Consider the following 18161-nt stretch of genomic DNA (forward strand, 5'->3'; position numbering starts at 1 on the left):
ACAAGGATCTGGACAGAAGCTTCTGGACCTAAAACAACACCAAACAGTACTTGGCGCCTGAATTCCTGAAGCCCAGTCAGTGACTCTGCCCATATTTCCTCCTGCCACCAAAGGCAGAGACTGGACCTCACACCCGGAAGAAGAGCTCATGTTGAGGCAGAGGTGGCTGATGTCAGAGAAAGGCTCGCAAGGAGTCTCTGGGAGAAGGGAAAACAGGGGGATCTCAGAACTATAGCTTCAGTAAAGACCAGGAATGGAGAGATCCTCTCACCAGGTCGGCAGAGTTTGCTTCCTCCATCAGCAGCCCTGTGCTGTGAGTTGGCTCAGCAATGCACTCAGGATGAAGCCTGGTCAAGGCACACAGGCGGCCCTCAGAAGCAGAGCTCTACAAACATGTCTGTCTTGTGTCTTCCACAGGACACCACTGCACAGCAGGCCAGGTTCCTGAGCACGGTGCTCAGTCCAGCTTCTCCTTCCTCCTTGACAACGCCCAGGGAGCCGGCCCTGAGCTCCAAGGCCTCAGGAAGTGTGGGGATCAAGAAGCCCAAAGGTGCTTCTTCATGACCCTCCGCATGGCCCCGGTGACCTCCTTGTTCCTCAGGGAGTAGACAAAAGGGTTGCACATGGGGGTGACCACTGTGTAGAACAGAGCAAGAACCTGGTCGGTGTCCTGAGAGGAGCTTGCCTGAGGCTTCATGTATGCAGCTGTGCCCGTCCCATAGAACAATATGACCACAAAGAGGTGGGAAGAGCAGGTAGAGAAGATCTTCCGCCGCCCCTGTGCTGTTGAGACCCCAAGGATGGTGGCAAGAATACAGACATAGGAGGCCATGATCAGCAAGAAGGGGGTCAGGATAAAAGCTATGGTAATCCCAAGGTTCCCCACTTCCCCCCAGAAGGTGCTGGCACTAGCCAGCCTCAGCACAGGCAGGATGTCACACAGGAAGTGGTGGATGACGTTGTCACCATGGAAGGGCAAGGTGAAGATGAGGAGGGAGTGGGAGGTGCCCGTGATGACCCCCATGAGGTAGGAGGCCCCCACCATCCCAGCACAGGCACCCCGGTTCATCAGGGTGGCGTAGTGCAGAGGCCGGCAGATGGCAGCGTAGCGGTCATAGGCCATGGCCGCCAGCAGGCAGCACTCAGCAATGCCAAAGAGGGCAAAGAAATAGAGCTGGGTGAAGCAGCTGGCAAGCGGGATGGTGGGGCAGGAGGACCGCAGGTCCCCTAGCATCCTGGGCACAACGGTGGTGCTGTAGAGGACCTCTGCCAGGGAGAAGTGGCGAAGGAAGAAGTACATGGGGGTGTGCAGGGCAGAGTCGGCCAGGGTGAGGAGGATGATCAGAGAGTTCCCCAGCAGGGCCACCAGGTACACGCAGAGCACAGCCCAGAACAGAGGGCCCTGGAGGGAGCCAGACTGGGAGAACCCCAGCAGGACAAATTCAGTTACCAGGGTGCCATTGTGCAGCCCATGCCTCCTGCCTGGAAGGAGGAGGGAGAGGGGGCATCCTGCAGCAGCAGGGGGCAGCTGGGGGAAGGCAGGGCTGCAGCAGGAAAGATGTGGGCAGGAGCAGGCACACATCCTGGCTCTCAGCTCAGAGGAAGAGGCTGGGTGCCACCCAGGAAAGCAGCTCAGGGTGGCAGGCAGACTAAGGCAGGGAGCTGAAGGACAGAGGCAGACATTCCTGTGGGCTGGGGACTTGAGGGACACCAGGGCGGCTTGCTCCACTCACCCAGGTGCCATCATTTAGAGGCCAAGAGCAGGCAGTACGGGCAACTCCCCTTGAGGAAGCAATGAAGAAAAGCAGGTGAGCTGGTAGGAAAATCATGGATCCATAAAAATGGAAAGAGGCTGAAGCAGAGGGTGAGAAGGAAGAGCAAAATGAAGGGAGGAAAGGAGAAGATGCAGTCTCAAAGGCCTGAGCTGAAGGGCCTGTGGGCTTTTACCTGCAAAGGGGTCCCCAGGGCCCTCAGAGAGCCCCTCCCAGCAGCACAGCACAGCAGCTCAATTCCCCCAGGAGTCTGATTCCTGGCAGAGGGTAGGGAGGGAGATGGGCTGGGTGGGATGGTGAAGAAAGCAAGGAGGCTTTCTCTTGCTACACCACCATGCCAAAGCCTCTCTTGCCAGGCGTTGGTTAGGGGTATTGCCAGTGTCTCCCCCACCCCAGTCCCATCCCCAGCCAGAACAACAGAGGGATTTCACTTGGAGGGGGCCAGCATGTATCCAGAGCCCCTCAGCATGGGATGGAGGTCCAGGCAGAAAGCCAAGTTGTAACTCTGTTATACTTCCATGGTTAGCTTCTGTAGACTGTACTGTGGGTCACTATCCCCCTGTGGCTGCCATCTGCATGGTGGTCTCTGAGAATTATCTCCCAGCCTTTTGCCAACACCTGGGAAGCATTTTTCAAAACCCTTTTGGGAGGCAGTCCTAAACTTCCGAGTGAATAACTTCCAATAGTGACAGGTCTGACTTTGAAAACTTCCAACCCAACCCAGGAGTTCACCCTAACCCACCCTATCTGGAGACCGAAGCTGAACCTTCCTCTACCTTTCACAAACAGGAAATGCTCTTTTAGCCCTTAGCTGGGAAAGATGGTACCCTCAGCTGCAGGGACAGAGGGGACCCAGGAAGATTTCTCAGGCTCTAATGTTCAATAAACAATCACCAATAAGAGACTAAAGGTCTTTTGTAATGTGTGTTTCACAATGCAAAAATAAGAAAGAATATTCTTCATTGCCATAGGTTCCTGTCCAGTTGAGTGATCTAGAGAGATATTCCAACTCAAGGCTGTTTTGTTTAGGTTGTTTTCTCTTTTGGAGGGTGAAAGTTTAAAAATTCTAAATCAGGGCCTGGAGTTTGGCCTAATGGTAGAGTGCTTGCTTAGCATGCACGAAGACCCAGGTTCAATTCCTTTGTACCACATATGTAGAAAAAGTCTGGAAATGGTGCTGTGGCTCCAGTGCTAGCCTTGAGAAAGCCCAAGGATAGTGTTCAGGCCCTGAGTTCAAGGCCCTGGGCTGACAAAAAAAAATTTTAATCATTTCCAGAAGCTGGTTGGGCATGCCTCTAATCCTAGCTACTCAGGAGGCTGAGGTCTGAAGCTCACAGTTGGAAGCCAGCTCAGGCAGAACAATCCCTGTGACTCCTATCTCCAATTAGACACCAGAAGGCCAAAAGTAGAAATGGGCCTCAAGTACATGGTAGAGTGCCAGCCTTGAACAAAAAAGCAGGAGGACCTGAGCTCAAGTGCCAGTAACAAAAAGAAAAAAGAAAAGAAAAATACCTTGCCAAGTCATCAAAATAAGAAAAGTCTGAGGAAATAAAAATTTTTTCTGATAGATGATAGATAAGTAGATAGGTAGATAGATAAATAGATAGATAGATAGCAAGGTATTAATGATAATAGATTCTAAATGAGATGGAGCTGGATTTGGAATTAGTTCTTTTGTTTCTATGTGTTTTTATTCTAGTAATCATACAATAAAGACCATAGCATAAAACATTAAAATGAAATGATGGAATTTGGACTGGGAATATGGCTTAGTGGTAGAGTGCTTGCCTGGCATTCATGAAGCCCTGGGTTCGATTTCTCAGTACTACATAAAAATAAAAAGGCCAAAAGTGGCACGGTGGATCAAGTGATAGAGTGCTAGCCTTGAGCAAAACTAGCTTATGAATAGTGCTCAGGCCCTGAGTTCAAGCCCTGGCACTGGAAAAAAAAGATGGAATATATCTTAGTATTTTTGAATATCTAATTTATTTTCACCCAATCATGCCTACTTTATGGGACTACTTGCTCAATAGTTGGATTTTTGCAGTTTTGTCAGTAGCCAATGTTTTGTTTTGTTCTGTTCTGTTTTACTAGCCTGGCCCACTTGCCCAACCTGCTTGCTCATAGCCGGTGCCCTCCATTCCAAATAGCCAGTGTTTGTAATTGTCACTGCACTATTCCAAATGCATGCCTGGAAGAAAGGCTACAAAGAGAACAATGTTTGCTTCCAGCTTTATGATGTTCAACATTTCTGCAATTTCCCATTCAAATGAGTTATAAATATAAACAGATTCTGAAAATGGACCCAAAAGGGAAGTGTTTTAGTTTTCATGAGGGTTTTGTTGGTATTTTTCCTTTTAAAAAAAAATGGTGGGTGTGTGAGAATCAATGTGCGAGAAGTAATGTACCCACTACCTGTAACTATAACCCCTCTCTATATACATTACCCTGACAATAAAATAAAACTTTGAAAAAAAGGGGAGGGGGGAATGTTGCTCAGTGTTAGAGTGCTTGCCTACTATGCTTGAAGCCCTGGATTCAATTCCTCAGTACCATATAAACAGAAAAATCTGGGAGTGGCACTGTGGCTCAAGTGGTAGAGTGCTAACCTTGAGCAAAAGAAGCTCAGGGACAGTGCCCAGGACCTGAGTTCGAACCCCAGGACTGACAAAAAAAAAAAAAGGTAAGCAGGGTAGCTCACACTTGTAATCCTAGCTACTCTAGAGGCTGAGATCTGAGGATTGCAATTCAATGCCAGCCCAGGCAGGAGAATCTGGATAACTTTTATCTTCAATTTTCCACCAAAAATCTGGAAGTAGAGCTGTGACTCAAGTGGTACATCATCAGTCTTCATCAGAAAAGGAAAAGGACAGCACTCAGATCCTGAGTTCAAGCCCTAGTACCAACACACACACACACACACACACACACACACACACACACACATGCGCGTGCACACAAAAGAAAAAAAATCTTCATTATGGAGTACAATTCTAGAATTTGTACAAATGGGATCACACTGCCCCCGGGTGGTAAGTCTCCGACTAGCAGCTTTAAGCATTGCTGCTCTCTCCCTGAGCTATGTCTGGAATGTATAGAATGCCAACTTGAATATCCACTTGTTCAAACTCTTCAGTCTGCACAGAGGATACTAAAATCAAGAAAAACACATTTTGGTCTCTACTATAGACCAGACAATGTTAATTTTTTTATTGTAGATTTGTGGTTTTCCCCCCCAAAAATTGGTTTTAATTGACATATGCCAAAACTTAACTTTCTCAATAAAGGGAGGAAAAAAATCTACAAAATAGAATAGAAGGAAATACTAATCTTGTCTTTCCCAATAGCAGGCAATGAATTTATGGCAGAGCTAAGACCAATAATAACATAGATCATGTATAGTCACCATGTTACATAAATCACCTCACTCAGTTCAGTGAGGTTTAAATAATCCACTGGACAGTCAGAGGGAAAGCATCTTATCTGGGGTCACACAGCAGTCCAGGCTAAATGCAAACCAAGTCCATCTGCTCCCAACAGCAGTGTTACTGAATGTCACAAATTCTACCCCCCAATTCAGTGTTCACCCTACATGTCTCAGCAATGCTTCTGCATTTATTAAACAGAAAGTCCGCTGCTCTAAGTCCACCTCTTTGCAGAAGAGGAAACAAGGGTGGATGGGGGAAATGTTTAGAACAGGCACCAAAGGTCAAAACTGGGGTTAGAACCTGTGACAGCAGGCTCCTGGTCTAACATTCTCTATAGGCAGGCCTCTCTCTTGACCGCCTACTCCTTGGCTGCAACTCTCTATGTGTGAGCACATGTATGCCTTATGTGTGCAACCTGTCAACATATTTCTGCCAGGATACATGTGTGGACTCAACATGTATGTCCCTGTGTGTTGGGAAAAATCTACCCAAAGAACGAGTAGCCAGGAAACCTCCGCAGAGATCTCCACCATCTTCTCCAGTCAGCACCTGTCCCGTCACAGAGCTTGAGGTGAGAGTCAGGGAGAGAAGTTTATGGGAAGAAAGGGGCCATGATGGATCGTCTAGGGTACCACACTGCAGCTTTGTGGACTCGAGGGTGCTTCCATGGGTACAAAATCCCAGGAACATATTTCCCTGTCATCCAGCGTGCAAGGCTCAGAGGGCCACAGGAAGCCCCAGAGGGTCAGACGCCACAGAAATAAGCAGAGTTCAAGCCACAAACTCCCCTCCTTTCCAGGACAGAGGTCTCTTCCATGCTCCTACGTCAGCTGAGCAGACATACTGAAGTAGGAGCAAAGAAGATACAGGTGTAACTGACAGAAGGGAAAAGGTGACCAGAGACAGGCAGAACCCCCCTGAGGTCTCCGCAGGCCTATGTACCAATGGTTGAGTGTCACTGAGTTCCTACCGGAGAGATAAGGGCCAGGTCTGAGCTAGCCCAGTGCAGATGCTGTGAAGAGTTTCCCCACACCCACACGGGATATGTCCCCACAGGGAGCCTGCATCTGGGGTGCCGCAGTATCTGGGGTGCACCTTCCTAGAAGAATACAGAAAGATGAACTATAGAGTGACATGAAAATTGAGAGAGTGAATGCAGGACTTTTGGCCCAAAGCACAAAGGTTAGAAGAGAAAATCTGGCTTCCATTTTCAGCTGAACACATTGTGATACACTCAAGAAACAGGAGACCTTTTCCCTGGAGGCCATGAATCAACACAAAAGCTTGGGAAAGCCTTTTACCCTGAGTCCCAGAACTTCTGGCTTCTCCTTGGCTGAGCTTTGTTTGTTGGTTTTGTTTTTGTGCCAATATTGGGCCCCGGGCACTGTCTTTCAGCTTGTTCACTCCAGGCTGGTGCTCTACCACTTGAGCCACAGCTCCACCTCCAGTTTTTTAGGCTGGCTAATTGGAGATAAGAGTCTCATGAACTTTCCTTCCTGGGTGGGCTTTGAACAGCAATCCTCCACTATCAGCCTCCTGAGTAGCTACAGGAAGCCAGCTTTGAACTTTATTTTCTCTTTCTTTCTTTCTTCCTTTCTTTCTTTTTTCTTTCTCTCTTTCTTTCTTTCTTTCTTTTTTTTCTTTCTGGGCCTGGCTACTGTCCCTGAGTTTTTGTGCTCAAAGCAAGTGCTCCACCACTCGAGCCACAGCTCTACTTCCAGCTTCTTGGTGGTTGACTGGGGATAAAATTCTCACAGATGGGGCTGGGAGTTTGGCCTAGTGGTAGAGTGCTTGCCTAGTATGCACAAAGACCACACACATAGAAAAAAGCTGGAAGTGGTGCTATGGCTCAAGTGGTAGAGCACTAGCCTTGAGAAAGCCCAAGGACAGTGCTCAGGCCTTGAGTTCAAGCCCCAGGGCTGGCACAAAAAAAAAAAAAAAAAAAATTCTCACAGATGTTCCTGCTGGACTGGCTCCAAATGACAAAACACAGATCTCAGCCTCCATAGGTATAAACCACTGGCTTTCTTTTTATGTGGAAAATGGGGCTGCTGTAATCTCCTGAGAGGAAGAACTTGGGGCCTGGTGATTCCTCACATTCTACAAATGTGAGCCATTACTTGCTTATGTCCAGATATTTCAACTTCATAATTAACAAATCCCTTCTCCCTGTGGCGGCTGGGAAAGTTTTAATTAATTCCTTGGGGTCAGCCAAGTGTTCCTGTGTCCCTAGGGCCTGCTCCCAGCTCCTTGCCCCCTCCTTCTCCCGCCCCCCTCCCCTACCTCTAGAGCAGCAATCAGACCAGCTCATGCAGTTACAGCCACAATCACTCCACAGTTATTTTTGTCCCTTAACGTTTAAAAAAAAGGGGGGGGGGGGTAAAGTTCTAAAGAAAAGTTTGCAGCCTGGGGCCAGGAGTTTTGGCCTAGTGGTTAAAGTGCTTGCCTAGAGTGCATGAAGGCCCGAGTTTGATTCCTTGGTACCACATACATAGAAAAAAGCCCAAAGTGGTGCTGAGGCTCAAGTGGTAGAGCTCTAACCTTGAGAAAGTCCAAGGACAGTGCTCAGACCCTGAGCTCAAGCCCAGGACTGGCAAAAAAAAAAAAAAAGAAAGAAAGAAAGAAAAAGAAAAGTTTGCAGCCTAGCAATGAGTAGAAGGTATGAGCCAGTTCCGTGCACTATCCCCTCGCACCCTCCCACCGGCCCTAGAGACAGGCTTAGCAGGTTTTCATTAAGGACTTCTTGTAGTGACAGGAAAAGGAAGAAGCTGGTGACCACAGAGTTACCAGCATGGAACTGGGACTTGAAACCAAGGAGATGTCAAGTCCCTGGATCCAAGTACAGGACCCTTAAACATAGTACCCAGTTTTCCCATCTTGGGGCTCCCTCTCCTACCAGCTCTATGCACCCCACCCCCATCCTATCTGCTACCACAGGAAGCAAAGAAAACCAGGTCTTTTTAACACCAAGAGGCTGCAGTGTCCCAACACCTGTGTCTCCACCTCCACCCCAGGGGGCCACCTTTTCACACCCTGCCTCTGCCACCTAGCCAGGCTTCTGAAGCAGGAGGGAGAGCCCCTGGTCCCCATTCCAGTCCTCTGGAATTACGTCTCTGTCATAGCACCCACAATCTGCCTCATTCTACCCCCACCTCCATCTCACAGCTCAGATCCCTGTTGATAGGCTGGCTCAGGTGGTGGCGTCTTTTGCAAGCATAAAGCTCTGAATTCAAATCCCAATAACACACACACACACACACACACACACACACACACACACACACACACACACACACACACTCATACACTCCTACTGCCTAGCACCAGTGGCTCAGATCTGTAATTCTAGCTGCTCAGGAGGCTGAGATTTAACAATGGAGATTAAACAACCAGCCCACCCAGGCAGATAAATCCATCAGACTGTTTCCTCCAATTAAACAGCAAAAAAACACAGAAGTGGAGGCATGGCTCAAGTGGTAAAGGGCCAGCCTTAAGTGAAAAAGCAAAGGAAGAGTGCAAGGTCCTGAGTTCAAGTACCAGTATTAGCACAAGGAAGGAAATAAGAAAAGCCAGGTGCAGTGGCTCACGCCTGTAATCCTATTAACTCATGAGGCTGAGATCTGAGGATCGAGGTTCAAAGCCAGCCAGGGCACTAAAGTCCTTGAGACTCTTATATCCAAATAACCAAAAGTGGCACTGTGGCTCAAGGGGTAGGGCAGTAGCCTTGAGCTGACAATGCTCAGGCCCAGAGTTCAAGCTCCATTACAGAAGAAGAAGCAGAAGCAGAAGCAGAAGAAGTTGTTGAAGATGCCCCAGCTATTTATATACTCAATCTGTTGCACATGACAAATACAAAAATACACAATACAAAAATATCACAATATGACAAAGATTAATGGTAGGAACAAAGGAAAGAAAGAGAAAGTAAATTTTTGAAAAAAAGGAATATAAAACAGGAATAAAGCTGGAATCTAGATAGACAGATAAAATTCAGCTTAAATATAATAAGACATGCCTTCCTAGGACTGGACTGCAAATTTGGCTCAAAACTGCTTACAGTCAACCCCCCAAAAGGACAGTGTGGTCCAGTCTAGCGTTAACAGTGTCCATGAGATAAAACAGAGACAGATTATATAGGGAACAACTATTCTTGGAACTGAGACCAGACAGAAGTTTCTTCCAAGGACACGTAGGAGGAGAGGGCTGGTTCACAGAGCCTTGCCATTGGCCTTGACTTCAAGTTTGCTAGGATGATCTTACACACTCCATCAGCAAAAGGGGATGCACCTGTCTCACTCTTCCTGACAGAGCCTGAGAAGGGACAGAATGTCCCAACCTTAGCACCACTGATGTTTAAAGCAGGAACATCCTTTGTTGTGGTTGCTTCCACATATTGTTAAAATTGTTTAACAGTATATTTGATCTCTGTCCATAGGATGCCAATAGCACCCTTCCCTCTGATAGCAAACCATCCTCAGACATTATCAAATGTCTCCTGTCAACAATGAATGCTCCAAGGACAGAAATCACTGATTCTTCTTCTTTTTTTTTTTTAGACTAGAAAAGCAAAAAAAAAAAAAAAAATCAGGCAACACTAGGCAAAGAAAAGAGTAAGAGAAAATTTACTACTACTACATATAAAAAACATTTTTAGACGATAAAAGGTTCAACCTATCACAAGGAAATAAAGAGTAAAATATAAATAAATGAAATAGATCATGGAAGAAAAATAAGAGAAAGTGAACAAACTAAAAAGTTGGTTCTTTGAAAAGATCAACAAAATTGACAAACTAGCCCTGTGCCGGTGGTTCACACCTGTAATTCTAGCTACTCAGGAGGCTGAGGTCTGAGAAACACAGTTCAAAGCCAGCCCAGCTTTGAGTCCCTAAGACTCTTATCTCCAATTAACCACCAGAAAACCAAAAGTGGCACTGAAGCTCAGTGGTAGAGCGCTAGCCTTGAGCTAAAGAACTCAAGGACAGCGTCCAGGCCCAGAGTTCAAGCCCCATGACCGACACTCCCCCCCGCCCCCGCTGTGGCTCCAGAAGTAGGGCTATCCCTGAGCACTTCAGCTCAAGGACGGCGCCCAAGCCCTGAATTCAAGCCCCATGACTGATGAGAGAGAGAGGGAGGGGGGGGGAGCAAAGGAAGGAGGGAGGAAGGAAAGGAGGGAGGGAACACCACTATTGGCCTTACAGAAATAACAAAGGATTGTACACAAATGTTATTTATCTCATAAATCAAACATCTGGCTTTATGAAATGAAACGATTCTAATTGTGTCGTCCATCCCATGCAAAACCCATACTCTCCTGTTTCTTTGCATCTATCATAATTTTAATTGAAAACTGAATACTTTCAACAATGTAGTGTGTCAGGTCTAAAAATCATATTTCCACTCCTCAGCAGCTTTTCCACTGCTTCTGGTTTGTTTTGTTTTGTTTTTCATTTGTTTGTTTGTTAATAACATCTGTTGCTTTTCTTTGTTTTAGTTGACTTTACTGGACTAATTCTGTAATTCTTTGTCTTTTTGTAATTCTTTGACAAGTGTGACTATAAAAGTCTTGGTCTAGCTTAGCAGTCAGCTAATAATTGAAGATATTTCCTTAAATGTCTGTTATCAATCTCCTGCTGTTTGCTGACTCTCTGTGTGAGAGAGTATGTGAGTGTGTGTGTATGTGCTTGTGTGTGTGTGTGTGTCTTGCAGTACCTCAGCAGTTTACAACTTTAACCTGTATTTCACTTCTGCTTGCTCAGAGTCTCAAAGTGAGCCAGAGGAGAGAGAGGCATATGACCTTTCTAGGCAGGGAGAGCAAGAGAGTAAGAGCTATTCAAAGTTCCTACAGACATCACTTGGCTGTAAAGGCTCTGTGCTGTTTGTTTTATTGATATTCACTATTTAAGGCAACAGCAATTTTAAAACTTGTCTCTAAGAAAAAGAGGAAGGAGTGTTATAAAAGAAATATACGGGGAGCCAGGCGTAGTGGCTCACACCTGTGATCCTAGCTATTGAGGAGGCTGAGATCTGAGGATTAAGGTTCAAAACCAGGCCAGGCACAGAAGGACCTGAGCCTCTTATCTCCAATTAACCTCTAGAAAATGGGAAGTAGGGCTTGGCTCAAGGGTAGGGGGGGTAGCTTTTAGCTGAAGAGCTCAGGGACAGAGCCCATGCCGAGTTCAAGCCCTAAGACCCACAAAAAAAAGGAAATATAAAGGGTCAGGAGTAGAATGCTAGTGGTAGAATGCTAGTGGTAACATGCACAAAGCTCTGGATTTGAGTCCTGGGTACCACATACACAGAAAAAGCCGAAAGTGGTACTGTGGCTCAAGTGGTAGAGTGCTAGCTTTGAGAAAGCCCAAAGACAGTGCCCAGGCCCTGAGATCAAGGCCAGGACTGGCAAAACAAAAAAGAAAGAAAGAAAAAAAAAAGAAAAATAGAAATGGAAGCATTTACCTGACTTATGCAATGATAACCCTCTGTACAACACCTTAACAATAATAATAAAATTATGTTTATAAAAACCTTGTCACGGGTTATTGGATGTGACTGAATGAAGACAAGCCTTGTGAATGAGTCTTTTTCAGGAATCTCTTATATTGCATTTTCTCTCTATATAGGTAACTCTTTAAGGAGCACAAAGCCCATTCTTCTGCCCTCAATGGCTGCTGGAATGATGGTTCTCACATTGTAGTGGTTATGAGGTTTTAAGATTATCATGGAGTTGAGAAAAGGAAGATCAGTTGAGGTAGTTAAAATAACACAACAATCACCATTCTTAAAAAGCTATCATTTTTCTTTGGGGGGAAAAATTAAAATCACTTCTTGGGGGGCCATGAGTTTGGCCTAGTGGTAGAGTGCTTGCCTAGCATGCATGAAGACCGGGGTTCGATTCCTCGGTACCACATACATAGAAAAAAGCTGGAAGTGGTGCTGAGGCTCAAGTGGTAGAGCTCTAGCCTTGAGAAAGTCCAAGGACAGTGCTCAGGCCCTGAGCTCAAGCCCAGGAGTGGCAAAAAAAAAAAAAAAAATCAGGGGCTGGGAGTTTGGCCTAGTGGTAGAGTGCTTGCCTAGCATGCATGAAGACCGGGGTTCGATTCCTTGGTACCACATACATAGAAAAAAGCCAGAAGTGGTGCTGAGGCTCAAGTGGTAGAGCTCTAACCTTGAGAAAGTCCAAGGACAGGGCTCAGGCCCTGAGCTCAAGCCCAGGACTGGCAAAAAAAAAAAATCACTTCTTGGACAGTTTCCAAGGAGTGGAAATTGACTAAATCCTAAGAAATTTGATTTTCACGACTGTGTGTGTGTGTGTGTGTGTGTGTGTGTGTGTGTGTGTGAATCCTGGGGCTTTAACTGAGGGCCTGAGCACTATCCTTGGGTTTTTCTCAAGGCTAGAGCTCTACCAGTTGAGCCACAGCACCACTTGCAGCTTTTTCTATGCATGTGGTACCACAGAATCAAACCCGGGTCTTTGTGCATGCTAGGTATGCACTCTTACCACTAGGCCAAACTCCTGGCCCCGTGTTTTTTGTTTTTGTTTTTGTTTTTGTTTGCCAATGCTGGGACTTGAACTCAAGGCCTGAGCACTGACCCTGAGCTTCTTTTGCTCAAGGCTATAACACTTTACCTCTTGAGGCACCGCACCACTTCTTCTGTTTATTTGGTACTTTGGAATTGAACCCAGGGCGTCATGCATTCAAGGTAAGCACTCTGTACCATTAAGCCACATTCCCAGCCTTCCCTTAGCCTTTTGTTGTTATTGTTCAAGGAAGACCTTGGAGCCTCATCTCCCCTTCCAGGTTTTGGTGGTTAATTTAAGATAAGATCTCATAGACTTCCCTGCCGGGAATGGCTTGGAATAGAATACAGATCCTCAGATCTCAGCTTCCAATTATCTAGGATTACAGATAATGACTCTTTCTATCAGGACTCTTTCTTGCTACTTATAAAGAAGAGCATATTTTCCAAGGTCTTTGCTCCACCATTCCAGAAGTGCTTCCTCGTGCTCTGATGTTTTTAATCACATTTTCTTCATAGTTCCTTGGGGCTTTGGGAGAGAAACCAATCAACAAGGATAGTGGCTTTTAAAGAAATATAAAATAGAACTATCATAGGACTCAGAAATACCACTTCTGGGCAAATACCTAAAGGAAATGAAATGATGTTCATGGCCCTCCTGTTTCCAAATAGGCAAGATGTAGAAAGAACCACAGACCACCAAGAATCAGTGGAATCCAACGCCTGCAGCTCATGCCTATAGTCCTCGAGAGGCTACGATACGAGGAGTGCAATTTGAAGCCAACCTGGGCAAGAAATACATGAGGCTCTTTTTTTTTTCCATAAGACTTATCTCCGATTAACCAGCAAAAAGACATAAGTGGAGTTGTGACTCAAGTAATAGAGCTCCAGTCTGGAGTAAAAAAGCTAAGAGACAGAGCCCAGGCCCTGACTTCCAGCCTCAGTAACCACACACACACACACACACACACACACACACACACACACACACACACACACACACACACGCACCCTGTATTCCTTATAAAATGATACCCCTATCAAGATCAGACTAAGGAATCTCTGGCATCTTCCTGAGCCTGCCTAAGCCTGTATTTGCAATAGTAATTCACTCTGGGGTTCCTATGCCATGGGTACAAGTTCTGATCCACAGCTCCCTTCCTGACAGAGGCAAGTGGGGGGAGAGGGGTCTTCATACCTCTTAACACATACCGTAGTTTGGGCTGTGATTCACATCTGGTGACTTCAATTGTTTTCACTGTGAAATATGAACAGATTGTATGGGAACACGAGAGAGCAGCTTGCAGGACACACAAGAAGCGCACCCCTGCAGGCCCAGTTTCCTGTTACTTTTCCCCTATTGCATATGACTTGTCCTCAGGACCAAAGGAGACCTAAAAGCTGACACCATAAAGCAAGCAATGTTACTGCCATTCCTTCAAAATAAGGAAATCGTGCTTTTGATTACAAGAGTGAGGTTTGCATATCCTGACCCTTACCCCAATCCTGACCCCACCCAATCTTGGCCCTTATCTGTCCCTGACCCAATCCCCACCTTGACCCTTACCTAATCCTGTTCTTTACCCCAGCTCTGAGTTTTGCCCCATTCCTGTCACTCACTCTACCCCAAAACCTGTGAGGTGAGAGCCCATTCCCAATCCCCTCTCAGCCCCAGGAATTACCTAATCTGACTTTCCAACTCTAACTCTAGCTACTTACCAACCATTTCCATTTAGCTCTCTGACCTACCACCCCTAGCTAGCTTGATCTAGGATAAGACTCTCTTTGGACCCTGAGGCTAGAAAAAGTGAGAGTATGAGGAACTGAAAGAAGATTGTATCTCTGAGAGGACTGGAGTGAGGAAGAGAAGCTGGACTGCTGCGCAGAGACAACTTTTTATAGGGCATTATGAACGGTGGTTGATTTGTACTCAATTTAAGAGGAATCCACTAAAGAGCTTTTAAAAAGTAGGGTAGAAATAGGAAAAACAATTATGAGACTATTGCTATGCGAATCTTATAGTATCATGCGCTACTCTAAGTTCATGTCAGTGGAGATTAAAGAAATGCATGAAATTGAAAAATTGAAAACTAGAATTGAGGTCTGGGCATGGTGCTATATACCTGTAATCTCAGCACTTGGGAGACAGATACCACAAGATCTCTAGTTCAAGGCAAGCCTGGGCTAAATTGTGAGACTCTGTTTAAATTTTTTTTAATTAAGTCTTGCATGAGCTCACGCGGTTTTTTGTTTTTGCTGTTGTTTTGCTTTGTTTTGTTTTTGGGAGGGGTTGTTTATGTTTTTGTCAGTCATGGGCCTGACATTGAACTCTGGGCCTGGATGTTGTCCCTGAGCTCTTCAGCTCAAGGCTACCTCCCTACCCCTTGACCCACAGTGCCATTTACGATTTTCTTTTTTTGTTGTTGTTATATTCATATTTTTTATTGTAATTAGTAAAAGGGTTACATGATATTTGCCAGATAGAAGGTGCATTAATTCACATACATTGATACCCTTTCACATGTCTTGGTACCCATTTCCCTCCCCCCCCAAACCCCCCACCCGTCTTGGTTTTCCCCCCTTCCCTATCAAATTTCAAATATCCAAATACAAATAAATTCAATATATCAGATAACAAAGTGAGATACTATACCAATATGAGATAACCAAGGGACAGCAAAGGAGATGAGAGACAACATAGTACATTAAGGACAACAATCATTCATTATATGGCTTTTGTTTCAATATCCTGGAGGTCCTTTCAATTAGCTTCACATTATATGGCCTTATGTATCAAGATATTGCTCTATTGCAAATCTCTGCTAGTAGAGCCCACCACTTACGATTTTCTAGAGTCTCACAGACTTTAGTGCCCAGGCTGGCTTTGGGCCACGTGATCCTCAGATCTCAGCCTCCTGAGTAGCTAGGATTACCACTCTAAGCTCATGCCTTTTATCCTAGTCAACTGAGATCTGAGGACTGGTTCAAAGCCAGCCCTTGGAGGATAGATCATGAAACTCTCAGTTTCAACTATCTAACAACTGGAAGTAGAGCTGTGGCTCAAAGAGATAGAGTGACAAAATATAAAATAAGCAGAAACAAGGTGCCAGTGGCTTAGACCTATGATCCTAACTACTCAGGAGGCTGAGTTCTGAGACTCGAGGTTCAAAGATCACGAGGTTTGGGGAGGTTAATTGGAGACAAGAGTCTCCATGGATGGGTAGCAGAAATGGGAAAGAGCAAGGGAGGCGATAACATTGTCCAAAAAGACATGTAATCTTGGGGCCAGGAGTTTGGCCTAGTAGTAGAGTGCTTGAAGACCAGGGTTCAGTTCCTCGGTACCACATACATAGAGAAAGCCAAAAATGTTGCTGTGGTTCAAGTGGTAGGGTACTAGCCTTGAGAAAACCCAAGAACAGTGCTCAGGCCCTGAATTCAAGCCCAGGGCTGGCGGGCGGGGGAGGGGGGAGGGAATGTACTCTATCTGACTATCTGACTTATACAACTGTGATTCTTCTGTACATCACCTTTATAATAACAATAAAAAACATTTTTTAAGCCTCATGAACTCTTCCTGGTAGGGTTGGCTTTGAATCATGATCCTCAGATCTCAGTCTCCTGAGTAACTAGGATTTCAGGTATGAGCCACTATCCAGCCCATTTGTAGACTTTTTTAAAACTAATTTTATAGTACCCTGGAAACTGGATGAGACCCTCCAATCTCTCCTGTCTCCCCATTTTATACATGAAGTTGAGGGTCCGAAAGTAAAATCACACAGAAATGGAGAGACAAGGGTGAACGAATGCAACAGTGATACTCACTGGATATAATGATGCTGTGTTGAAAATGAACTGTCCAACTTGTAGGTAGGGATTAAAGGGGAAAAAAAGTGGGAAACAGCAGTAACACTTTCTAAAAAAGAAATGTACTCATTACCTGACTTGTGCAACTCTAATCCCTCTGTAGATCATCTTCATTTTATTTATTTTTTTGCCAGTCCTGGGCTTGAGCTCAGGGCCTGAGCACTGTCCTTGGACTTTCTCAAAGCTAGAGCTCTACCACTTGAGCCTCAGCACCACTTCTGGCTTTTTTCTATGTATGTGGTACTGAGGAATTGAACCCAGGTCTTCGTGCATGCTAGGCAAGCACTCTACCACTAGGCCAAACTCCCAGCCCCTATTTTTATTTTTTTATTTTGCCATTCCTGGCACTTGAACTCATGACGTTGATACTGACCTTTTGCTTTATTCAAAGCTAGTGTTCTACCACTTGAACTACAGCACCACTTCCGGCTTTTTTTTGTGTATATACTGTGGAATTGAACCCAGGGTTTTGTGCATGTCAGGCAAACACTTTACCACTAGGCCACACTCCAGGTCCTATACATCACCCTTTAACAACAATAAAAAAAAAAATAAAAAAATAAAAAAGAAAGCATGAGTGAAGAAGACCTACCTGGGTTCTATTCCTCAGTACCACATATATAGAAAAAGCTGGAAGTGGAGCTATGGTTCAAGTGATAGAGTACTAACCTTGAGAAAGCCCAAGGATAGTGCTCCCTAGGACTGGCAAAAAAGAAATAAAGTAAGTAAAATCACTTTTCCAAGCAAAGTTAGAACTAAGTGGTAGCCAGGTGCCATTGGCTCTATCATCTTAGCTCTGGAGTGTAAAAGCTATGGGATCTCAAATTAGGGTCAACACAGGTAGAAAAGTTCAGCAGAAGAGCCCAGGTGCCCTGCAACAGATAAGTAGATCAAGAAAACATTGTACCCATGCACAGTGGAATTTTATTCCCTCATTGGAAAGAATAATATATCATTAGCAGGGAAATGGATGGCCTACAGAAAAATCATATTAAGTAAACCAAGCTCAAGAGAGACAAACAGCATATGTCTCCCCTCATATGGGATAGGGAAAATGGAGGGAAATAATCAGGATACATGTACTCATAATCTGATTTATGAGATTGTAGCTCCTTTGTACAACTACTTAATAATGATGAGCATCATCATAATTATAATCATAATCATAATAAAACCAAGTGGCAAAACTAAGACTAGAACTCAGGTCTCTTCAGCCTCCTCTGTTTTTACATTCTGCCTCACACACACACACACTTTTTCTTCTGTTTCTGGAGTCTTGAGGCCTTAAAATTTTTATTTTTATTTAATTGGTTTGGTGTTGGGGTTTTTTTTGTTAGTTTCTTTTTTATTTCATATCTTTGGGCAGGGAGTATTGTTTCTCTCTCTCTCTCTCTCTGTCTCTCTCTCTCTCTCTCTCTCTCTCTCTCTCTCTCTCTCTCTCTCTCTCTCTCTCTCTCTCTCTCTCTCTCTCTCTCTCTCTGTGTGTGCTGGTACTGGAACTTGAACTCAGAGCCTATGCTCTGTCCCTTGGTTTTCTCGCTCAAAGCTGGCTCTCTACCACTTGGGCCACATCTTCACTTCA

General features: G+C 45.2%; 1 protein-coding gene across 1 annotated transcript; it reads right to left on the minus strand.

Annotated features, from left to right (window-relative positions):
* Nucleotides 1-535: 535 nt before the first annotated feature.
* On the minus strand, nucleotides 536-1582 carry LOC150067021 (olfactory receptor 10P22-like). Its single transcript, XM_090353592.1, has one exon. It carries the CDS (start codon nucleotides 1580-1582, stop codon nucleotides 536-538), a length of 1047 nt encoding a protein of 348 aa, XP_090209718.1.
* Nucleotides 1583-18161: the final 16579 nt, after the last annotated feature.

Source organism: Megascapheus bottae, chromosome 2, assembly GCF_031878675.1.
Source record: "Megascapheus bottae isolate mThoBot1 chromosome 2, mThoBot2.hap1, whole genome shotgun sequence".
Taxonomy (NCBI): Eukaryota; Metazoa; Chordata; class Mammalia; order Rodentia; family Geomyidae; genus Megascapheus; species Megascapheus bottae.

Bases quoted from the DNA above. Each gene is read 5' to 3' on its own strand.
- LOC150067021 (XM_090353592.1), bottom strand. From the start codon at position 1,582: ATGTGTGCCTGCTCCTGCCCACATCTTTCCTGCTGCAGCCCTGCCTTC.